The following is a 26033-nucleotide window of genomic DNA, read 5'->3' on the forward strand; positions in this document are numbered from 1 at the left end:
AGGGGAGAGAGGGAAACGGGGCGAAGAGCAAAGGGGAGACCAGGCAGCGCGAATGCCACCTGCTTTGAGCGTAGTTCGAGGGCTGGCGTCCAGCTCCCGCAAGTTGGACACCTGAACTTTGATGTAATGTCGAGACTCGCGGGTTTAAAACTTTAATGCCAGCGGGGTCATCCCATTTAACCCGTTAAAAGGAGAACAATGTATTCTTGAGCTCCGGTGCAGTCACCTTCTGACCCTGTATGTTATTAGGGATTTGGACTTTACACGAAAAAAGGGGTTTTTTTTCCCCCCTACACTGTTCTTTCTCTTCATTCTCAAGATCTGATGAATAGGGTTAATGGTACCTGAAAGATGTCAGCTGCAAGAAAGCCAGCTGAGGGCTACATTTCCAATCTTTTGAGCAGAACTGTTTTATTTTCAGACGACGGTGGACACACACACACACACACACACACACACACACACACCGAGGAAATAATTCATAGACTCACAAATATCATTGGAAACCAAAGGACCGCTGTCCTGATTGCTTATGGATTAAATTTCATTATTAACTGTTACTAGGAGGCAGAATCAATACTCACTTTATAGAACAGTCTTAAGGATGTATACTGTAGGTTGTAGTATCAGGTGTGATTTTGACTGCCTGTGTGCATTAAGTGGCAGTGTAAATGTAATGTGGTACGCTTAGTTTCAGAGTGAAGGTCTTGAGCAAAAATAGACTGTTTAAACTTAATCATATCATCCCTTCTGTTCGTGATTTTTCAGAACAGAATGTAACATGTATTTCTAAGTAGTGTTAGGAATTTGTATTATTCCAGGTGTAATTGCTTTTATGGGTCTGAATGTATCTGCTCAATTGTAACCTCCCTCTGAAATTTAGTAGCATATTGCTGATTCTTGGGGAACTTTTGTTAGCAGAGGGACTAGAAGAATTTCAGTACTAACTCATAATGGGTTTGGGTTCTTTTACAGATGTTTTCCCCACCTGTTAATAGTGGGAAAACTAGACCAACGACACTGGGAAGCAGTCAGTTCAGTGGATCAGGTAAGATGATGCCTCAAGTCAGAAACTCTTGACATTGTGTGACATTTTAGTAGATAAGTATAAAGTACTTTAATATTTTTCTTCCTGCCGTTTTATGTTTAGTGTGTGAAGTAAAAATTATAAACAAATAAAAATCCCCCATTTGAGCTGACGCACCAAGGATTCATTAACATTTCTGTTAAGAATTTCAATATGGATTTGAAATTGTCTTCTGAGTTTGAAAATTGAAAATTGGCTTGTTTGAATAGAAGGGATATAATTGGTAATCTTGCCTGGAATGTCAGTGCAGTGTGTTGTCAGAGAATGGTAACTTGCCACAGAAACTAAAGTAATGCTATTGGGAAGGGTGTTTTGGGAAGGGGAGGGTTTGTACATATTGCCATAGACTAGAGTGTAGCATACAACACTCCCTATCCCCCCTTTTAAAGTCATTTCATATAACTACTTTTGAATGTCACTTGATTATTTCTTCTGTTGAGGATGCTAAAATTGTAAATACAACATTTTAGCTTCTAGGGATTAAAAGGAAGATTGATATTTAGTTTTATATTCAATACTTAGTTCTATGTGAGGAAAGCATAAGAAGCAAAAGGCTTATAATATGTATGGCCTTTTAAAAGTTTATTTAAATATGTGTGTGAATATAAATCTTACCATATTTTCAGCTTGTGAGCATTTATTAAACTAGGTTCTAAAGAATTGGTAAAAAAGGTATTATGGAATGTATGCATGTGAAAAACTGTTATTGAGCACCACAACAACTAGTAAGATTTATTTATTTTTAAAAAAATTGTCATTCCCCTGAAAATCAGCAAATTGCTGATTGTTGTGCACAGTTATTTAAAATGTTAATACAAATTATTAGAAATTTAGACTTAATTTTGAATGCCCCCATTCGATGGCTGAATTATGCACTGTAATTCACATTATGATAGGTTAATGTTAAAGTAAATTAGATTCTTGTTCCCATAATAAACCTTCTCTGTATTTATACCTTATCTCCATCATTAAATGTGGATCCCATTTTTCTTAGGTATTCTTTTCCTACTGCTTAGAACTCACAATTATTTTATAAACATTTCATAAGCAAGGTCCAGTCTAGTGTACACATGCTGTAATTTTCTGTTTAGTTTGTTACTTAGTGCTAAGAGATTGACAAACAAATAAGCCAAAGTTCTCTCAGCATCATTTTAAGCAGACCAGCTGTCAAATCTGTGGGCTGAAACTCACTAATTCCTCTTTGATACTTTTTATTTCCTCTTGTTAATGATACTTGATTTTGTAAAATAGTTTGAGAGCAAGACATGAGAAAACATGGTTAGTGCTCTAACTAATTTTATACTCTACAGTGAAAGAATGTTCCTACTTGAAAATCATATAGTTGTTTAGTTTCTAAAATTCATTTTTAAGGATGAAACTCCAGTTGTGAAAAATTCTGCATTTAGTTTCACATTCCTGAAGAATAAGAGTATTTTGAATTTTAAATCACACTGAAGGCTAATCAGATTGATAACATGATTAGCCAAACCCCAATTCTCATAGTTCCTTTCTTTTACTGGAAATTATTAGAAAATTTTTACTTTGGGAGAGGGGAAGGAAGAAAAAATGATTAGTTATAGAGAAGAAAGCAATAGACCCTTTACTTTTTAAAAATAGTTTTATTGAGATATATAGCATATCTACAATTCAATAGTTCAATTAAGAAGAGTTGTGCATTCATTCCCACAATCAACTGTGGAACATTTTCTTCCTCCTTGTACCGATTACTGTTGACCGTATTCTTCTCTACCAATGTTTTGACTGCAATTTGATTTTTGCACTTTTGGGAGCTTTCAAATTTATTTTGCCTAAGAAATAGTGAGATGTCCAGATTCACATACATACGGTATACTTAGTAAATAATGTATTAAGTGAGCACTATTTATCAATACAACGTTTGCTTCATTAGTGCCAGCTTAAATTGTGGAATATATGTAAGTGACATACATGGTTTTCAAGGACATGGACTTCTGACACTTGCTATTAGAAATACTTTGTGTTTTTAAAATAGGATAATTATCTTTTTAAAAGTAAGACGGTATAGAAATAAACACTGTATGTAAACTTGGTGAGAATTAAAGTATTGGCACTGGAGCAATTGTGGAACCCGTCTTTAAGTAGCTTGCATTACATACACACAAAATTTATCCTGTGGAAGTCGTTATGGTATTTGATTCTTGGGAATGAGAAATTTAATTCTGAAACCGCTTGAGTTATTCATTTAAAGTTTGAACTTAGAACACCTGTATTCAATGGACAGTAATATTTATGTGGTTTGCTGTAAATGTCAGAAGATTGCTGTATTAAAAAATAATCCTGTGACCTTTCATAATAAATGGACTTAAATTTTTCAAAGGAAAGATAACATAAATGATTATTTTACATCAAACTATACTGGTAAATAAGGTTTAGAAATATAGTAATTTCTGATATTAAAGGGAATTTCATAAAGAAATTGGCATACTAATATTACTTATAAGTGATACAGTTATATATATCCTAGACATTTAAAGTAATTTTCTGTTCTAGTTTCAAAAGCTATTATGTAATACTTCCTAATACTTGTTTACTTACAGCATGTAAAGGACTAGAGATCTGGCTTTCCTTTTGAAGAGTTGACTTAAGATTAAATTAGAATTTTCTTGTCTTTTAGTTTTACATTTGTAAAACCCCAAGCTTTTGACCTAGTGGAAACTATAATTGTGCATTATCATTATACTTCTTGATTATTTTTTCCTTTTGAAGATGACTTAATTGGGCTGTTTTTGAAAAATAACACGTTCAGGATTTTTAAAGCTCAAAACATGCACGTGTGTGTGTGTGTGTGTGTGTGTGTGTGTGTGTGTGTTACAGTACATGTTGCTCTTGTTTATTTTATTCCAGAAACAAAACAAGTAACTTGTGTGATAGCTGACATTGCAATAGCTGGCATTGCATCAGAAGTTATTGCTGAAAAGATGAATGTGTATTTAATATTACTCATTTGTCTTGACTTGGTTATATGTTTTTCTTCTTCAGGGTGTTTTCTTTCTGTGATGGTAAGACTGACTTGGTCCACTTGTGATAGGCTCTGGAGGTGTTCTTAGAGTGACCTTGAGAGATGTGCTTCTCAGTTGGAGCGGAAGATGAGGGCACTCTGTTAGGGAGGTCATGTAAAGCAGGAAAGCTTGTGAAAATACTGCCAAATTGGGAATGAACTTTTTCAATCACAAAACTTATACCCTCTTGCTCCAGTTTCCTAAGTTTGAATGTGTAGAACTAGCTTGTGATACTGGGTTTAGTTTTCAATAAATGAAATGTTGGCATAATAACTGGAATTTTCTTTGTTAGTTTTTGGATCCAGATAATAAGAGAAGGTGGAAAGAGGTGGAAGATATTTGTTTTGCAAGCCATATGTATATATTGAATATCTTTCCTTGATATTTCTATCTAGAAGTTATTTTAACGAGCAAGCAAAGGTTTACTTTATTGAAATCAGAATTTTTTTTCAGTGTAGATTTCTTCTGCCCAAGCTTTTTTTTTTGCCAGGGGGGGCGGGGAAAGACACTAATTAATATTGAGCATTTTCTAGCTCTTATGTGAAAATAGAATACAGAATACAGTTTTTCATTCTTCATTTTTTAGAGGGAACATTTTCAGATGTATATAGCAAGGCTTTTTGAAATTTTTTTGTATAGGGTGAGAAAAATGAATGTTCATTAAATTGTTCTCCATTCATTTAAAAACAATTAGGTATTTAAAATTTGAGATATGATTCACATGCCATTGTAAGAAATAATGCCCAGAGATCCTGTGTACCCTCTTGCCCAATTTCCCTCAGTGGTAACATCTTGTAAAACTATATAGTACCACATCACAATTAGGCTATTGTCACTTAGGTAGAGATACGAGGCAGTTAGTTCTATCACTACAAGGATTCTTGATGCTGGCTCTTTATACCTGTATTTGCTTCTCCAATAGTAGCAAAACAAAAAGTTCCAAAGTAAGATTATTAAATATTTACTTTATTAGAGTAAGCTTTTCAAATGGCTGTAACAATTTTTTTGAATTGAATTTTATTTGTTCCTTGAATTGAATTTGTTCCTTGAATTTTATCCCCCCGCCCGCCAATGGGAATGTTGAAATTAGAAATACAATGTTTTTAGCATTTAAGGAACAAAATGAGAGAACAAACATTTAATATATCAGTTCAAAGGCTAATGAATGACTTTCAGCCATATTTATCTCAAAATTTTCAGTTACCTGCTACTTTATTTAATATTTATTTTGTGAAGCCTACTTTCCTAGTAGCTTTTGAGAAGGTGAGAAATGGACATTTCATTAACTAGACCAGAAGATAAAATGTGAAATCATGAGGTAGATGAATTTCTCTGACAAAAACCATTAATATCATTGAAATTGAATCCCTGAGAGTAAGTTTATGCTGAGGTGTGGGGTGGGTCTAAGGGAAACTTAGAGAAGGTGAATTTAGAGTTGTTCTGTGAAGGTGATAGGAAAATGAATTAGGAAAGAGAAATGACTCTCGGGTGTGAAATCGTTTGATGGAGTGACCTGGAAATGGGAATTTGACTGGATCTAAGTGCTTAGAAAGTCCAGAGAAAGAGAAATCGAATCTTACTGAACCGTATTCCTGGAGTACTCTTTTCTGGGGACCATACTGCCTGGTTTCAAATTCTAGCATTGCCACTTAAACTAGCTGGGTGGTTTGGGGCAAGTTACTTAATCTCTCCGACTGTTTCTTAATCTGCAATGTAGGATTAGCAACAGTAACTATCTTTAGTTTCCAGACATATCCAAGAATCTTGCAGGGGGCTAGTAAACTGGTGGAAAACATGTTTAGTGGTGAGGGACTAGCAATAAGAAGGCATTCATTTAGGAGGCTACTGCACTAATGTAGAGCTGTTGAACGTTAAGGCTTGGTTTGGGAGTAGTGGGTAAGGTGGGAAGACACCAGGAGTAAACGGTTGCTAGGATTTGAAGGGGTGGATTTTGGTAGGTAAGGGAACTCAAGGTTGCAGTTCTGGCATCATTGGAGGATGGCAGTGTGGTATTGCTGGAGGAAGTAAAGATGCTGAATTGTTTTGAGTATTTTAAATTTTATGTGATTTGAGACTCTTATGGTTAATCTGGAGATTTACAAGGGAAATATGCCAGGAGCTGAGTTGACGATGATGATGTTGAGAAAAGGAAGCTGTTCTTTTTCAATGGTTATAAAATTAATACATGGTCACTGATAAGAACACTGGACAGAAAAAGAAGGAGGCATAACTATTGGACTATTAAAAGAAAATTATTATGTTAAAAAATTTCTTTCTAATCTTTTTCCCCCTAATGGTTCTATGCTTACAAAGTTGAGAGCTTACTAATGGTTATACTTTATCTCCTGCTTTTTTTTTTCATTTGGTATTGTAGTATGAATATTTATCATTGAAGGGAGACATCAGATAGTGTAAAACATGAAAAAATAATTTATAAATTATCAAGGGTTCGTGAGGGAGGGAGGGTGGGGAGAAGGGAAAAAATGAGGAGCTGATACCAAGGACTCAAGTAGAAAGAAAATGTTTTGAGAATGATGATGGCAACAAATGTACAAATGTGCTTGACACAATGGATGGATGTATGGATTATGATAAGAGTTGTATGAGCCCTCAATAAAATGATATAAAAAAAAGATTCTTCAGAAACATGGTTTTAAATTGTTGCTTGATATTTACATGATACTTGATTACTTAACCAATTATCTTACTGCTTGTCATCTTGCCTTTCTGTGTGTTAATTTAATTTTTTAAATGTCCTTTCCATATTCTAAATAATGTGGGAGTAAGCACCTTTTATATATGCAAACATTTTTTGCCTACAGATTAATTTCCTTTGAATAGAGATATAGATTTTGTTTTTTGTGTCTACAAGTCATAATTAAAGCTAAGTGAGTGAATGAATTCCCTGAAGGAGATGAACTCAGAGGGAGATAAATTATCAGGCCAAGGATTGATTTTTTTTTTTTCCTTTCCCTCCTAAGGATTCATCTTAATGGTGGAGTTAAAGGTAGAACACTAGACTCTGGTTGATTATTATTATTTTTTAATCATTTTATTAGGGGCTCATACAACTCTTATCACAATCCATACACACATCAATTATGTAAAGCGCATTTGTACATTCATTGCCCTCATCATTCTCAAAACATTTCCTCTCCGCTTAAGCCCCCGGCATTAGGTCCTCATTTTTTCCCTCCCTCCCCTCTCCTCCCTCATGAGCCCTTGATAATTTATAAATTGTTATGTTGTCGTATCTTGCCCTGTCCGATGTCTCCCTTCACCCAGAAAATTGCAGATTTTTATTAGTATATGAATGGGGTACATGATGCTATTTGGTGTAGATTATATATGTGTATAAATAGGTTATGTGGTATCTGGATGGAATTTCTGTCATTCTTTGACCTGTGCTTATTGAATGGAGTGTAATTGTACTGGAACCTGCCAGTGAGAAAATTCTTGAATTCCTGACTTTTTATGACAGAAGCAGAAGAAAAGAGCTGGGTCCAGGAACCAAACCACTGGGTTAGAATCAGTGTTTCCGGACTCATGAGATAAATGGCCCTGGGCAAGTTATTTAAAGTATCTGAGCTATACTTTTCCCCTTTGTGAAAAGTTGGTGATATTGCCTTCCCTTAAAGTCTTTGGGAGAGGCAGAATTACACGTTTGTTTGCCTGCTAACCATGAGGTCAGCAGTCTGGAGCCCCACCAGCAGTGGGAGAAAGATGAGACTTTCTACTCCCATAAAGAGTTTCAGTCTTAGAAACCCACAGGCCCTGAGACCTTGTCCTGTAGGTTTGCGATGAGTTGGAATGGACTCAGTGACAGTGAGTTTGATTTTAATATGTTGCTTACCACAGAGCTGCTTAAAAAGTGTAGCTTCAAGTATTGTTTGTGTGGCATCATCTAAGTACCATGAATGATACTATCTTGAATAACAACGATAATAGTAATATTATAGCCAACACTTAATGAATTGTGTATTATTCGATGCTATACACCATTCTAACAGTTTATGGCATTATCTAATTTTATTTTGCATAAAGTGAGTTTCTTTATAAATAGTGGTGATAAGGAAATGTCTTCAGAGGCTCAACATATCAAAGTTGTTTTTTAGTATCATCAAATTACACATATTGTTAAAAGTCTATGTAGAAATAGTGCATAAATACGGTTTCTAGAGGGCATCAGGCACCTAAGTAACTCACCTTTTTTTTTTTTTTTTAAAACCCAGTAGGTTTCTTAATTCTGTACTTTTGTGGAGTAGGAATTGATCAATAAAGGAGAGTGAACAGAATGTGTACATCCTCTTCCATGCTCAGGCATTGCCACTTGGATGTAGTGTTTTCTCTCCAGCTGCTTGTGAGAGGTGGAATGAGGTGTAGGCTAAATAAATAAATAAAGATTATGTGGCCTGAGAGGATAAAATAGCTGGGAGACAGGTTGGGGAGAATGTTAAGAGTCTCTTGGGTAGAACTTCTCTACTTTTTTTCTTTAATGGCAGTGGAAAAGGAACATAAACTCCCCTGATAGCCTGAAGCAACACATTGCAAGTGCGTAGAAGAAATCTTATCTTGAAAACTCTTGTACGTTTTACTTTATAATTCATAGCACAAACATATTTGTTCCATTGTAAACATATTTTAATTAATCATGTAAAACTGTGCCTAAGCTAGCCTTTGCTCTTTGTTTCTAAATGAGAAGCCTAGCTCAACGGCATGTTTTTAAACTGTCTTGATGAATTCTTGGATCTATGAAAATAAGATCATTATATGACAGTGGAAAACCCACCATAGGTTCAAAAAACCCCAAACAAAACATACTGCCATTGAATTGTTTCCAACTCATAATGACCCTCCCCTCAAAACCTCGCTGCCATCGAGTTCATTCCCACTCCTGATCCTGTAGGACTGGACAGCACTGCCCCTGTGTGTTTCTGAGACCAACTCTTTATGGGGCTGAAAAGCCTTAATCCAATAGAGTGACTGGAGGTTGTGAACTGTGGTTTTTGTAGTTAGCAGCACGGAGCCTAACCACTACACCACCAGGGCCTCTCCATAGGAGATGCTACTTCCATAAACTTAAGCCCAGAGACATTTGTTAGCAAGGTACCTGTGATTTGAACTATTGTTTTCTGTTTCCAGCCAGAGCACCTTATAATATTTTAGCATAGCTTTTTTAGGGAGTAGTAAATGCCTATTTTTTACTCAGGAATATTGTTTTTTGTTGTTTCATGTTTAGAACACCCTCTTCTGTATTCCAGGTTAAGATTGTGCTCTCTTAAAGACTGTTGTTAATCTCCCAAGCTATTATGAGCTGATTGGGGACTTAGAGATCAACGTTTGTTTGTTTTTTTCTTTTTAAAGAAAAAGCATATAGAAAAACAGATCGGAGATTGGTTGTTAATTTTTATTGCATTGAGTGGTGACTCAATGATGAAACCTTCAAACTAATAAAACAGTTTGAGATAAGATTCAGGAAAGAATACAACCTCCTAAAAGCTCTGTTTGAAGTTTGGGGAAGGTGCCTGGATTTGGTCTAAGGGGGTTTCTCTAGATTTGTGGTCATTTTATTTCAAGAGATGGCTTGTCTGGAGGCATACCACCCCAAACCTCACTCAAAAATTGTTGACATTGATTTATTTGCCTTCTGGTAGTTTTGCCAGCCAGCTACCCTGAGATTTTAAAAATGGGCAGGACTTAACTCAATTATTGCTGCACCACTTTATTGGTGCCTAATGGAGAGAGCACAGGTTGGACTTAATATAACCCTAGCAATTCCAATCAATTGAACAAATGTGCTGCCTGGGACAGTTGTGGGCACTGGTGGAAGGTTAGTGGAGGGCCGAGGGAGCCCTGCTAGGAGGGAATTACAGTCAGCAAGTCTGAAGTCCTGGAGGCATGTGTTTCATTTCCAGGTTGTGGGGTTATAAATAAGAGGGTTGCTTCTGCCACTGGAGAGGAAAAGGGACTAGTCTCACCTTGATCTTACTGGCAGGGGCATGGTATGGTTTGCCTCAGAGAGTAAGAGAATCTGATCTTGTATGGCTGCACATAGACCAAGGGTGAACATCCTTGAGACCATTCTCTCCTGCAGGCTTTTCTATGTTTCTGTGCTTTGCGAGCCACACCTTGTTTATCTGCTTTGGTCATCTGGTCAGAGGCTCCTTTGCTTGTCTGGTTGGTATTGCCATGCTAAAGTTTTGAAATCACTTTTCTGTTTAGTTCCCAGTTTGAAATAAAGTTGAAGAGCTGCTGCTTGTTGAATCTTTTGGCAGATACATAAAAACAACTTGGATTGGTTATTCCTTTCCAAGCAGCCAAGTAATTACAGCCATTTCAAGAGTGTCCTAAGTATCCTGAATTTATTTTTCAAAATCATAGACTATTTAATTTACAATTGCCTGAGATCCTCATTCCCTGCCCAAAGGCTAAAGAACCTGATCTGCAATTTTGAGAGCCAGAAAGGTCTGAACAAAATTTTGAGTCAAGGAATGTTTGAGGGGCCTTCTGAAAATTTGTTGAAAAATGGAATTAAAAGGTAACAGGAAAAAAAAAAGTAACGGAATTTTCCCCATAAGCTTTGTGAAGCTTCCTTGTATGTTCCCCACCCAGTTATAAAAGGCATGGACAATTGCAGGGAACTGTCAGCAGAATAAGGAGCCCCGACGGAGCAGTGAGTGGTTAAGTACTCAGTTGTGCTCCAAACATGGATGGTTCAAGCCCATCAGATAGGCAGTAGCAAGCAAACATACCTGGAGATCTGCTCCAGTTAATGTGACAGTTTTGGAACTGTGGTGAGACAGTTCTGCTCGCTCCCAAATGAGTTGGAATTGACTTGATGGCACACAACAACAATAGCAACAACAGAATAGAATTGTTCTGATCCTCCCATATTTATGTAAGTAGCATTACTTATATAAATGGAAGCCTGAACCCCATGATATCAGTCTTGCTTTTTATCTTGGCTTGAGAGTGAAAATAGAGGAAGCACTGCCTAAGCCTGCCATCTTCATGAAGAAAGGGGGAGCTAAGATAGCATTTCATTCCAGGTACACGAAACTAGTCTTTGGTAAATTTGATTCTCTCCTTTTGTAACAGTGGGATATTTCCCTAAATTAGTAGTAGTGTTTATTTCTGGAATATATTCATTCAAGTTATCATTATTAGAAAATTGTGATTTTTATGAATATTAAATTTTCTTCAGGAGCATGTCATTGGCTCAGTCCTACTACTGCTCAACATAAAATAGGAAAGTGGCAGTGAATTGGGTATGTTATAGATGAGTCTGTGTGTGGTATCTCTTTGAGAGGCTGACCAACAGTTTCTTGGTGTAAATCTGTTCCCTGCAGTACCTATCCTCAGTGTAATTCTTTCAAGAATCATGATAACAATGTTTAATAATTTAAGTCCATTAAGAAAAGCCAGTTTATAGGGGTCTGAGTTGCTCTGCTGTAGGAACACAGAACAGGTCAGGGAGCCCCTCACTTTCATATTTATGCAACCTTCTTTGTTAAGCTTAAGAATAGGGCTGCACACTGGACATCCCCTTGCAGAGGGGACTGAGAAGGAGACAAGCCAGACAGGGTGCGATGTAGCAACGACGAAACTTTCCTCTAGTTCCTAAATGCTTCTTCCTCCCCCCTATCATGATCTGAATTCTACCTTGCAAGTCTGCTAGACCAGAGGGTGTACACTGATACAGATAGGAACTGGAAACAGGGAATCCAGGGCGGATGATCCCTTCAGGACCAGTGGTATGAGTGGCGATACTGGGAGGGTAGAGGGAGAGTGGGTAGGAAAGAGGGAACCGATGACAATGATCTACATGTGACCTCCTCCCTGGGGGACGGACAACAGAAAAGTGGGTGAAGGGAGACGTCGGACAGGGCAAGATATGACAAAATAATAATTTATAAATTATCAAGGGCTCATGAGGGATGGGGGAGCGGGGAGGGAGGGGAAAAAAACGAGGAGCTGATGGCAAGGGCTTAAGTGGAGAGGAAATGTTTTGAGAATGACGAGGTCAATGAATGTACAAATGTGCTTTACACGATGTATATATGGATCATGATAAGAGTCATGAGCCCCTAATAAAATGATGAAAGGAAAAAAAAAAGAATAGGGCTGCAATGAACAGACCCTTCTCACACCTAGAGGGACTCGGGTACTTGCTGAACAGGTTGCAGGAGCAGTAGGACTTTGACCAGTGAACAATGGCAGGAACCAGAAGGGTCTTAGTGTTTTAAAAATATAAAATAATGGTAAACGTATTTCATAAATACTTACTCCTATGTTACTTCATGATACCTATAAGAGATGGGTAACTGTTCTTTTCTCAGAGGAAATGGAGAAATCTACAGTGATAGACATTTGTCTGTGGTTTCTTATTGCCCCTTAGAAGTAGCAAACTGATCAGTTGTAGTCGCACCTGTGCTGATACCAATCTGCAACCAGCACACGGTGTGTCTTGAGGAGGAATTGAGTATCTCTCCAAATCTGTAAACTGCTGTTATAACAAGAAGGCTTAAAACGGTGTATTTTCCAGAAGCGATTCAAGATGGTTTTTTAATTTTAATTATTAAAAAGAAGACAGTGTAATAAAAAACCTCTCAAACAGCAAAAAACTTTTATTACAGTGCATTAAATATAAAAAAATACACCCTGAAATGCCCTTAAGTGTGCATAATTTTTGTGTGCGAGTGGTCCTCTTGTTCTATTCATCTGTCATCAGACTGTGCCGTGGGAAGAAAGCAGCGTTTGATAGTTGTAAGATATTGGCCATAGAGAAGAATGATTCCTTCATTCTATGAGCAGTTCTTTACTTGTATTTCCCCATTTCCAAAGACTTAGTGTTATTTTGTCATAAAGGCAAGTAGAAGCAGTGGAAAAAGTCCAAGGTAGTTTTAAAATATTAAACATATAGAAGTACATTTAATGGTAGTTGTTAAACTTTAATTTTGGCAACAGTTTTAATATATTAAAATGAAAAGACACTATTGTAATAGTAAGAGCTGGTCCATTTTGTATTTCCATTTATGTGTAGTTAGAAAACCCTACTGCTGTTGAGTCTCTTCTGACTCAAGGCAGCCCCGTGTGTCAGACGAGCTCTGTCCCACATGGATTTTCATGGCTGCGATATTTTCCAAGATCGTCAGACCTGTCTTCTGAAGTGCTGATGGATGGAATTGAACCTTCAGCCCTCTGGTTAGCTGATGTGGTGTGATGTTACTAGCTTTGTGATGCTAGGGCAGTCTGTTAACTTCTCAATCTATTGTTCTTGGTGTAAGCTGCTGTTGAGTTGGGACCCTGGCTGGCGAAAGCTTGCTTACCCTATGCACAGTAGAAGGAAACCATACCTGATTCTGTGCCATCCCATGATCTACTGTGGATTGCACCATGATGAACTATTGGGTTTCCATTGGCTGGTTTTCAGAAGTAAATACCCAGAACTTTCTTCCTAGTTCATCTTAGTCTGGAAGCTCTGTTGAAATGTGTGTTAAGCATCATAGCAACCCATGTGACTCCATTGAAAGGCAGTGACTGTGCGTGAGGTGCACTATCTGGGAATTGACCCCTGGTCTCCCACATGGAAGACAAGAATTCCACTAACTGTTTGCTCTTGTCTAAATGGCAAAAAAAAAAAAAAAAATATTGCCCTAAGTGGCTGTGATAGTGATAAAGTCAAATAACGTACAAAGAAAAGCCAAATACTCACTGCTGACTAGTTCTGTCCAATTCCGCAGGCAGGGTAGAATTGCCCCTGTGGGTTTTAGATACTGTAACGCTTAAGGGGAGTAAAAAGCCTCCTCCTTCTCCCTTGGATCTCCTGTGTATTTGAATTTCTGACATTGCAGTTAGCAGCTCAATGCATAACTCCTTGAATGCTTTCTAAACTCTGGATGTCTGTGGTTCTGTCCAGTGACTAGTTATATTGTTATATGAGATGGCATAGCTACTTGTTAAGGTGTTTTAAGCTCACAAGTATGTTTTGCGGGGCCACATTTTCCTGCAGAAATTATAGTTGTACATTTCTCTGTGAAGATTCAATTAGGCAATATGGAGGACTGACGGCATAAGGGTGTACTTTGAGAAGGCATACCTCAAAAACCTCAAAACTTACTTAGGTGAGTTCTTCCCCTTTTTGGTTAGATGGGAGTGAAGTAAGAGAAATTCTCAAATGTATACTTTGTTAGAACTCTGCCAAGTACCACTAAGACTCATTGTCATCAAGTCATTTGCAATAGTGACCGTAAATGACAGGTCTGCTCCCTCAGCCTTCCAAGACTATAAATCTTGAAGGGAGCAGACAGCTTCATTTTTCTCATATAGAATGGCTGATATAGGCTGCTACCAATATATTCTGTTAGTTTACGACCAGTCACTGCAGCCCTTTCCATATCTGGCCTCCTTCCTGGTATTTGTTCTCTTTTCCAGTCTCCCTTCAATCCTTAAATACCTCTGTTGGTCTATGGTTGTTCCCTGGTGGCTGTCAAAACAATGAAAAGACTCATTTTGGTGTTTAAATTCTTCAGTAACCTGATGATGTCTTTCTTGCCCTAGCCACTTTACACTCCACAAAACTCAAGGCTATCTAGGCAATGCCCATTTACTCATTAATATCTCAGTCTGAGTTTGTGCTACCCTGCTTTCCATGCCTGACCTCCTACCTCCTTTCTTTTAATCAGGAACACCATTTTCCCACTCCTCTGCCTTTTGAATGCTCTTTCCTTTACAAAATAATTTTCAGTTATCACCTGCTCCAAATTTGTAATAGTGTGATTTTCAAATATTTTAAGGATTCTTGTGTGGAGGAAAGTATTAGCTCTTTTTGCTACTAAAAACCTATCTTAAAGCCAGTATGGTAGTTATGGCAGGTAGATTTTGAGTGCGATCAGTTATTGCTGTGCTATTTTATGAGTCTAACCCTGCAAGTTTAACAAAGGGTTTTTATTAGTGGGAAGTTAATCTTCATGAACTCTGAATTTCTTTTTGTTTTACCCTGAGATTTTTTTCATTTTCATTTTTTAAGTAAAATTTAGTTTTTTAATTTATTGATTGATTTAAATAATTTTATTGGGGGCTCTTACAGCTCTTATCACAATCCATCCATCCATCCATCCATTGTGTCAAGCACAGTTGTATTCATTTTTACTATTAGAATACCGACTGCTATTTTAGTTTTTGTGTGGGGAAGTGTGTACATGCGCCAGATTGTAAACGCCCTGAAGACACAAATAGGGTGTTTAACACTTACAGTTCTGCAAAATACCTGCGAATATTTGATGTAGATTTGAGATGTGTGATATGTTGGTAGGAAGAAAGATTACATTTTAAAAATTACATTCTGTTCCATGTTTTCTTCCCTAGCCCTAGGAGCACTGTTAGTGAAAGTGCAGTGAAACTTGTCTGCATTAACCAATTGGAAACCTGAGGTGTTCCTTTGTGAGAATGTACCACCTGCCCTCTCATTTCTTCTGCAGAGATGTGGCCCACCCAGGACCCCACAATTAAACATGGTGTCTAGAGGAGCAGGAAGTGGCCAGGTGGTAAAACCATTGAGGCTGTATGTGAATACAGCTGGCTCTACGGAACCACAGCCAGAGTGCTGGCTCTGAAAAGCAAAGAGAAGTGATACTTTCAGTGTTTTCTTTTCACAGGGTGGGTGACAGTTTTGTTCTTTAGTCAGAATCTGGGGGAAACAGCTCGGCTGAGTCTGGAATTGATTGGGTGCAAGAATTCTGTTGTAAAAGAGCTGTAGGAACCATTTTACCACATCCTTGGGAAACAGTAGGTTGCCAAAACTTTGGAAAACTATACTTTTCCTGAAACAATCCTGCTTTTTGTCAAGGGATGGACTAGGAAAGAGAGGTTGTATAATCTAGAATTGTAGCGGATATAGAGCAGCATCCATAAGAGCAGAAAAAGAATTCTAATTTAGTGAAGTTTAAGTTCATTCTCCTGCTTAATTTATAATTGAATGGTGAACCAGCTCCTTCTACTTAACTCCTTCTAAATCATCTTCAGTTCGGAATTTTGATGCCAGAAATGTCTTTGTTAGTTGTAGAAAATATGTGTCTTCTGGAAACTAAGAACTAGGTTGAACACTTGATATAATTTGGAGCTAAGATGTTACCTTTATGCTTGCAGTTTGGAAAAATCCTATTTATGGCAGGGCTGGTGGGGGAGGGTGGGTATCAGTTAAGAAGTTAGGTCAGGTCCGGAAACATCTAGAGCCACATCAAGTTGGAGGTGTGATCTGTGTAATAAAGATGATAATTCTCTTATCTTTGTATTCTTTCTCAGAACAAAAAATCTTCGATTTCAGCTTCACACTGATTTAAGCCATTTATTTGCAGTATTGGCTGTAGAATAACTCTGGGGTACCTTAACTTTGAAATAGGGGGTTTCAAAAAGTTTTGCCTGAGTATGCACATGTGGAATGCATTTTCTTTTGTATGGTTTGATGGAATTAAAAAAAAATACAAACTTTCATTGCTTGTAAAACTGCACATTTCTGAGCTGTTGTTGCCCCCAACCTAGTGTAGAGGTTGATTTTTTAGTTCTCTGAAATGACCCTTTTGCTCCCTGTGAAAGACAGGTTTGCATTTGTTCAGTGGCTCTAAGATGAGATAGTTGGCATTTTTATGATTAGAATAGAGGCTTTGTATTTTTGAATTTTGTGAAACAAAGCTGTGTTTGTAAACACATTTCAAAAATATAAATGACACTTTTTGGTGAAGATGTTCATTGAATAGCAAGAAAGTTCACAAAAGGGAGCTTTTGTTAACATTTAATAATAATCTGTTTGTTTCCATTGACTATCTCATTAATGTTTAAAGCCAGGGGGTCCTCAAACTACAGCCCACGGGCCATATGCGGCCCTGCGAGGATATTTATCCAGGCCACCGGGTGTTTTTGCCCCGTTTTGTTTTTTACTTCAAAATAAGATGGGTGCAGTGTGCATAGGAATTTGTTCATAGTTTTTTTTTTTTTTAACTATAGTCCGGCCCTCCAACGGGCCTGAGGGATAGTGAACTGGCCCCCTGTTTAAAAAGTTTAAGGATCCTGGTTTAAAGGATACCTGAGATTTAGAACTTCTTCTTCTTCTTCTTTTTTTTTTAATAATCAGCCTGGGTCATGGTAGGAAAATATTTTCTTGGTTTCAAATGCTACTATAGTTTAGAATTTAGCCGGGAATTTTTCAAGTATTGCTAGTTTTAGAAGACTCTTTTATAAATAATGAATGAAGATATAAAATTGGCTTGGGCAGTTCTAAGAATGTGTTTAGTGCTGATGTAAGGTGAGCACGTTTCCCTGGTATTAAACTGATTCTTATAGGAATATTTTGGTTCCTTGGCTTGAATGGTTTAGGCGAAAAGAGGTAGTATAAAAGTATTCAGGGAAAATCCAAAGTGAATCTTTCACTTTTGTAAATTAAAGCGGTTAATTTTGTATTCACTTCCACTTCCTCCTATTGAGGGTATTTGTTGGCTTTTTAATGAAGTTCTCTGTTGAGGTGTAGAAGTATTCAGTCCAGAGGAAGTATGTATATTTGTAGTATTTTACCAACCAGCCTCCTAAGTGAGATATATGGGGGTCAAGTTTCAAATTTTTAATTAATCTCAGCAGCCTGTATGTGAATGACTAGGTTTAAAAAATTACAAAAATAATAAGCCAATGGTAAAAAATATAAACAGCATAGAAGAGTGTAAGAATGGATAAAAGGTCTCCTGCGTTTGTTCCTGTTCCCTTTTCCCACTCTTAGGGCAAAGATTTATATTCTCAAAAGGTTCCCTCTCTTTGTCTCTCTCTCTTAAGGAAATGATTGTCGTGGCTGACAAGTCCCAAATCTCTGGGTCAGTTATCAGGCTGAAGGCTTTTCCTGACTCATTGTAGCTGCAGGTGTTGACAAACCCAAGATCAGCGGTCAGATAGCTGCAGGTTGCTGGCTCACAGGCTGTGGAGGCTGATGAAAAACCTCAAGAGGGTTTTTGGAGGTCAGATAATGATGAGCCAATGGAGGATTTAGAGCAAGCCTGAAAACTTTGCCAGAATGGCCATATAACATGTTTTGGATGCAGGCCACACCCTCAAGGAAAATCTCCCTACAACTAAATGGTTGATTACACCAGGATCACACACATCATGGGGGATATTTACATCATTACATAACTGCAAAGCTACTGAGTGAGAATCATGGCCAGCTAAATTGACACACAGCCCTGACCATCACAGACACACAATAGGGGATAACAGTTTTGCAATTTAACTGTTTCAGTTAACTAGCAGGGGGTGGGGGATGGGGGTAGGGGAAGGATGAAGAGGATCACTTTGTAAAGGGTGTTACTGATCCCCTATTGATTTTAAAGGATATTTGACTTAGTAACATGTATGGACATAATTTGGCTTGCTATAGAAAGTGATGTAATTGGGCAGCACATAAAACTTATTTTTGGACCAGCTTAAGATTTCAGTTTCACCAATTTATGTAGTTATTGTCTCCTTGAAGTCTTACAGTGACCATTCAATGAACAGTTGTATTTGTTCCGTGTATATATAGGTCCTGTGGTATAGTGCACACTTTGATGCAAATTATTTGATCTTCATAATATCTCCTTGAGGCAAATAACAATTTTACTCCTAGTTTTGTAGATGGGGCTTCACGATGTTGAGTAAGTAACACAGCTAATAAGTCACAGAAATCAGGTTTTAGAGCTGATGCAACAAATATACAGTAGTAGCTAAAGTTGTTCAGATTGTTAACTTTCCTGGACTGTAGCATAATACACTGTTGCCTAGAAGCACAATTTTGTGAGGTCTTTATTGCTTTAATGTCTTTGATGGAGGGATTGCTCTTACAGGATCAGAATCTAGTAGTGTTACAAGCATTACCTAGGGAGTTTTTAACAAATGCCTATCCCTGGAACACCTATCCCCTAGGGCAGTGGTTCTCAACCTTCCTGATGCCACAACCTTTTACTATAGCTCCTCATGTTGTGGGACCCCCCCAACCATAAAATTATTTTCGTTTCTACTTCATAACTGTAATTTTGCTAGTGTTAATGAATCAGGCAACCCTTGTGAAATGCTCATTCGACCCCCAAAGGGGTCGCAACCCACAGGTTGAGAACTGCTGCGCTAGGTGTTCTGATTGTCTGGCTTTGGAGTAAAGCCTGGCTAGTTAATTCTTAGGCATCTTCCTTGACTAAAGTGTAGAATCACTGAAGTGTCTTTATTGCAGGTTTATGAATATGAAGTTTTAGTTCTCTACTTTTTTTTCCTCTTGGACGGTAGTGAACCATTACTTTAAAGAAACAGACATGTAAAACTTGGAAGTTCATTTAATGAGGTGTTTGTTCAAAACTAAACCTCATCTTGTTAAACAAAATTGTGTTCTAGAAATTGCTTTTCATTGGAAAGTAAGACTAAAATGGGAAGGAAACTCCAGGCATTTTACTTCTTTTGTAGGTCAATACTGGAAAAACTGTGTACAACTAGGTAAATATCTAAAATGTATAGATTGAAAAAACAAATTAAGCAATTGAGACCCTAAAGCATAGGTTCCCAAGCTTATTTGCCCTACTGCATCTTTTTCAGAGCAAAAAATTAACCCAGCACTCTCCTGGCGATTGAAAACTTTTGTACTATAGCCCACAATCCAGGCTAGAGTATAGCCAGCTATCTGCTTTTGAAGGTCTCCTCCTTCATTTTAGTACCACCCTCTTCCCCAAGGGCTTGGGAAGCACTGCTGTAAAAGCTCTACAAATGCTTGTTGGTTTCATTTTCAGGAAAATATGTATCCAAAGAAATAAATAGGGATTAGATAACTAACCCCTTTATAATTGTTTTCAGTGCTGAATTTAGATTATTATCTTTCTCAGACAGATGAATTAAAAACTAAATCACTTGGTAGTCTTTATTTTTCTGCACATTAAACCTGAATATAGTAAGTGAAAAAGTCCCTCCATTAGAAATTTCACTTTCTGGGAGCCAGCGTAGAAAGACTGACAGTATATATGGGGTTGTTCATTTTTAGTGCATGAAGTATTTTGTTATACTATTAATCGGTTTTGTGAGATTTCCTACCATGGGGCCAGGAAAGGTAGTTAGTTACTTTCAATTTAACAAATTCTGTTTTACTGAGTAGCACTGATTACAAAGTAGTTTGGAGATGGGGAGTGCTAAATATAAGGAATGCATAAAAATGGTAAATAGAAGTGTTCAGAGGGACACTTGCATTGGATTTATTAAGAGGAAAGTTGTAGAGGAGGCGGCATTTGAGGGAGAACCTTAAAGGCATCAGTTTGAAACCACCAGCCACTCTGCAGGATAAGAAAGGGTTTTTACTGGTGTAGAGTTACTTACAGTCTTTGAAACTCTGCCCTGCCCTATACCCCTTGTGAATCACCCTGGGCTTGATGGCAGTGTGTTTGGTTTTGGGTTTTGGTTGTAATAGAGCCTGAGATGAGAGGGGAGAGTGGCTTTTCAGTAGAAGGACAAGACAAGACATAAGGAAAGTCTCTAGTAGAAATGGATGTGATCTCAGAATAGTGAATGCTTAATCTAGTGTAAATATGTGTATGTTTGGGTGTTCAAGATTTTTTGCATTTCTGTATACATTTTAATCATCCTGTCAGTTTGTACACACAAAAAAGAAGCCTGCTAGAATTTTATTTGAAATCTTAATTGATTCAGTCCGTATCAATTTGTGAAGTACTGAGATTTTTAACGTTATTGAGTCTTCTAATACAGAAACATGATAGCTCTCAGTTTACTTAGATTTTCTGTAAGAATCTTTATGGTGATGCTTTATAGTTTCAGTGTTGTGTATATTTTTAAAACTCAAATTCTGTTTGTTTGTTGCTTGTATAGCAGTACAGTTGATTTTTGTGTAATGACTGTATACTCTGACATTATTGAAATAAATCACATATTTCCATAACTTCTGTAGGGTATGTACACAATCTTGTTATCTATAAAGTAAGACAAATGTATTTTTTTCATTTAGTCTGTAAATGTTTTATTCCTTTTACTGACTTGTGATAGTGGTTTTAACATGTGTCAGATAATCAATGAAAGTGATGAGAACTGAATTTTTGTTTCAGTTTTCCACCACTAATTTGAATTCTAGGTTTGTAGATATGCTTTATCAGGTTGAGGATATACTCTTCTAATTCTAGTTTGTTAAGAGTTCGTTCTTTTTAGTGTAAATTTTATTGCCAATTAGGTAGGGGTTTACATTTCATTGTTAGCATTTTTATCTTGAATAGGTCAAAGTTTTGTCAAATGTGTTTTCTAGATCTATTGAGATGATCTACTGGTTTTCCTTTCTTTGTTCCTTTGATAGGATGAACAATGATTTTTTGACTTTAAAATCAATCTTATGTTCCTCAGATAAATGCTACTTGGTTATGGTACATTACCTTATTTGTTACTGCCTTTGATTTGCTAATACTTTTATAAAGATTTTTGTATCTGTGCCTATGGGTTTTGATCTTTTGTTATTTTTTATACTTTCGCTGGTTTTATAATCAGGGTCATGTTGTGTCCATCAAATGGGTTGGGAAGTGTGCCCTCCTTTTATATTTTCTGGGAGTGTTATGTAGAAATGGTACTATTCTGTCTTCTTAAGTATGCAGTAGAATTCATCAGTAAGGCCATCTTGGTGTGATACTTTTTTTACAGGAAGGTTTAAGAAAATAAATTAAATTTTTTTCATTGATTTAAGGCTAGTCATGTTTTTATTTTTCTTGAATCAGTTTTTGTAATTTGTTTCTTTCAAGGAATTGGTGTACTGTTAACCGAATATTCTTATCTTTTCATGTTTAGGATCTGTAAAGTCTCTTCTTTGTTTACTGATATTGGTAATTGTATATGTTCTGTCTCATGTTCATTAGTCTTGAGAGAAGATACATGTTTATCCACATGTTTTTAATTTCTGATATTCTTTATTTGTGTATATCCTAGTTTCCATCTTGTCTCGTTTTCTTTCTATTTGAAGGATATCCTTTAAGTTTCTTTAGTTCAGGACTCTGGACAGTGGGTTCTCTTTATTTTTTTGCTGTAAAAATTTTTCCATTTTGCTTTTGTTGCCCCCCCCCCTTTATTTTTGAAGAATATTTTTGCTAGATAGAGGATTTTTGATTGACTTATTTGGGCAATTTAAAGGTTTAAAAATTTTTATTCTAACTTTCATAGTTTGTTATGACAAGTCTGCATTAATTCTTATCTTTGTTCCTCTCTCTGTGCTAGGTTTTTCCCCTCTGGCTGCTTTTAAGGCTTTCTGGTTTTCAACTATTTGATTATGAGGTTCATATGAGAGAGAGAGAGTTAGTGTCTGCTTTGATAAATGTGTTAATAATATCAAATTTGAAACAGTTGGGTTTTCAATATTTTTTCTATCTACTTTATTCCTTTCCATTCGAGGTCTCTGAGTACAAATACCTTAGTACTTGATACTGCCCTAAAGATCACTGAGGTTCTATTTCTTTCCTTCTGTTTTTTTCCTCCCTATAATGCAGTTTTAATAGTTTCTTATTAGTTTGCCTTTAAACGCGCTGATTTCCCCCCAGTATCTAATGTTGTTCAGCTCATCTTATAAATTTTCATTACAGATGCTCTAATTTTTATTTCCTAGAACTTCTATTTTTTTGTTTTGCATCTTGTCATGTCATTCCCGTTTCAATTAAAAACATTGATATTTTATAATAGCTTTTAAAAATTCACCTGTGCAATGTCAGTATCTTTTTATTTTAGGTCTGTCAGTTAAACTTTTCTTGTTCAGCACATATATTGTAAATTTTGCATGGATGCTGGATATTATAAACTGTACTTTATTTAGTGTTTGGATTTTGTTGCCTTCCTTTAAAGAGTATAGGGGTTTGTTCTGGTAGGAAGTTAACTTAGTAGGAATCAATTTGATTCTTCCAAGATTTTTTTTCCTCCAGGGTTTTTTTTTAAGCTTTGCTAGGGTAGGTCTTGAGTCCCAGAGTGGGTCTGGAGTCCCTGAATGGTATCAAGTGCTTGACTACTACCCTGTTTCCCTGAAAGTAAGACATCCCCCAAAAATAAGACCTACGTACAGTTTTGCCTCTCGCTGAAATAAAAGGCATCCCCCTGAAAATAAGACCTCCCCGAAAATAAGCCCCCCCAAAGCTACCGTAACTCTGGACTCAACCATAGCGGCGGTAGCAGCGGATGCTGCCGTGTTGGCTGCAGTGCAGCCAGAGCAGACAGGAAGTATGAGGTCTCTTTTAACAAAACAATAAATGTGTACCGTATTCTTCTTCATGGAAAAATTAAGAAATCCCCTGAAAATAAGACCTAGCGCATCTTTGGGAGCAAAAATTAATATAAGACACTGTCTTATTTTGGGGGAAACAGGATAGACAAAAAGCTGATAGCTTGAACCCATTCAAAGGTGCTGTATTGAAGGCAGGCTTGGTGATTTGCTTCGGAAAAGTCATTGCCTAGGAAACTGTATAGAGCATGTGGACTGTGTACACTCAAGGTCACTGTGAACAGGAATCAACTTGATGGAACCCAACAACGGTAACAAAAAGGAGCACTTTGCTGTGCACTCTCAGGGTCACTGTGAACTGCAATCAGCTTGATGGAAACTAACAACAAAATAAAGAGTAAACCTTACTCAAGAGTACACAAAGAATAGTTCGGCCCGTTAACAAAGGCTTCCCTCCGAGACGCTTATGAGGTCTTCCAATTTTCTACATTTAGGCTCTATTTTGGCTGCTTGTAACTTAAACATTTCCCAGTCTTGTTTGGACTCAGGGAACCATTGCATTTACAACTCCCCAGTCTTTTCTGTTAGCTGTTGTGAAGATGTTCTTTATGTTTGTGTGATTTGTTATTAGTAACATTCTCCAGCGGGGCTCTATTTCTGCAGAGCTCCCTGCACTGGACCCTGCACTGGACCACAAACTGCAGCTGTGTCAGGCTCTAAGCGCTCCGATTTCTATCCCTTCTATCCCGCGCGGTGAGACCTCTTTGCTTTACTTGAGACCCTTCACTGGGCAGTGAGCTGTAAATCATCTCTAGGCAGGAAACCAGGATGTAGGTAGCATTCCCTTAGTTTTGTTTCAATTTTCTCAGTGTTAAGTAGTTTGTTTCCTGATGCCTGAAAATGGTCATTCCACACATTTTTCCGTCTCCAGTGGGAGGGAGGAGGGTATGTTCAGTCTCATTATAGCTAAAAGTAGAAGTCCCCTTCTTTTCTTCAGTTGTGATATGAAGAGTAGAGACAGAGAAACCCTCCTATTTGTACATTGTAATCAGCTGGGTTCCTCCTCCACAAGCCCTGATTTAATTGATGTGAAATAATAACACAGACATTGTGATTTTTTTCAAAGTTCCTCTGACAATTCGAATGTGCAGTCATTTGAGACTGACGATGAGAGTTTAGCAGAAGGTGCCAGGCACTGGTCTTCCTAAGTGGTAATACAATCTGTGGGCAAGTTTAAGGCATAGTGGTTTATGCATTAGTCTGCTAGCCACAAGGTTTTTAGGTTCAAACCTACCAGCTGCTCTCAGGGTACAAGGCTTTCTGTTCCTGTAAAGACTTATAGCCTTGGAAACCACAGGGGCAGTTTTAGTCTGCTGTACAGGGTCGCTGTAAATTGGAAGCAGATCAGTAGCAATAAATTTGGTTGTTTTGAGTTGTATTGAGTCAAAAAATACATGAATGAGGAAAGTTTTCATGAAACCAGCACTACCACATACAGGTACATCTGGCCAGCAGTGTTAATGATGCCGTATTATTTTCTGTAGTTTTCTCTGTTCTAACAGTGTTTGGCACATAATAGGTCTGTAAATACTTGTTTATTCAAGAAACATTGAGCCTTTACTGTGAGGCTGGTATTGTCTTTGCGGTATAAGGACGTAAAGATTATTTGTTACCAACTTAATTGACTATTCAATGTTTCCATGGAGAGGCTACTACTGCCCAACAATGGAGTGAATATAATATCTCCCCAATTGAAACATATTAGCATTTCTCAGCCCTTAAGTCTTTGAGATATAAATCGTTTTTTCCACCTGAACTGCCTTTCAGCTGCTCCGTCTTTCTTAGTGGCTGTCAAAGCTATTTTTTATACATAGCAAAATCTCTGGTAGCTTGCTGATGGCTGTTGAAGAGCTGTGAAAGTTGGTTAATGACCTGGGATTATAAAAAATTGAAACAAGTATCCAACTTTTATTTGAGAAACAACCCTCCACACATATGAAGCCATTTTCTGGCAAGAGTCTTAATTTCTTGTAAATTGACATTGTAGACAGTTTAATCAACATTGAAGAGTCTTGCATCCACCTGACTATAATCTACTTAATTAAGAACAAATTCCACCTTTGAGTATCAAATGCTTATTTGGTTAAAATGGCTGTGCTTATTTTTTTTAATCATTAAAATAGTTTACAAAGCACTCATTTTGGTGATGCTGTGAGCAAAATACATCTCAAATATTGACTTAGAAGCAGGTCACAGGCGCTTGCTTCAATTAGTTTGTTTTAAAAAGAAATAGCAAGATTATCATTCAGTTTTTTGACACGCTAATCTGAAAAATCAATAAGTAGCTGTTGTAAGACAATGTGTATTTATTTGTCTTTTACAAATGAAATCATTCTCTCTGATTCTTAAAACTTGGAAATATATTAGTCAAATATGTAATTTAATTGTATTCTGGTTTATTGCAAAAATATTTAAATTGAACATATTCATTTATGTAGAAACTGATTAAAATCTTATAACTAGAGGTATAAATTTCTGTTTTTAATAATGATTTAATTAATCATTCTAGATGACAGCATTTGGTGTAATTTGAGTCAGATTTTTAAAGTTTCTTGAGTAATTTTAAAAGTCTTAGAAATATGTGAGCAAAGATTAGATTTGTAGGGAT

The 26033-nt window shown here is 37.0% G+C and overlaps 1 protein-coding gene across 4 annotated transcripts in view; it reads left to right on the top strand.

Moving 5' to 3' along the window:
- Positions 1 to 975: 975 nt before the first annotated feature.
- The window catches only part of TCF12 (transcription factor 12), a 346882-nt gene continuing 321824 nt past the window's right edge, over positions 976 to 26033 (top strand). For all 4 annotated transcript variants that reach the window (XM_030884492.2, XM_030884493.2, XM_004709446.3 and 1 more), the window contains exon 1: positions 976 to 1048. In XM_030884492.2, the coding sequence (XP_030740352.1) occupies positions 976 to 1048 (73 nt within the window). The remainder of the gene's footprint in view (positions 1049 to 26033) is intronic.

Source organism: Echinops telfairi, unplaced genomic scaffold, assembly GCF_000313985.2.
Source record: "Echinops telfairi isolate 266 unplaced genomic scaffold, ASM31398v2 ScPeMD7_8;HRSCAF=38, whole genome shotgun sequence".
Classification (NCBI taxonomy): Eukaryota; Metazoa; Chordata; class Mammalia; order Afrosoricida; family Tenrecidae; genus Echinops; species Echinops telfairi.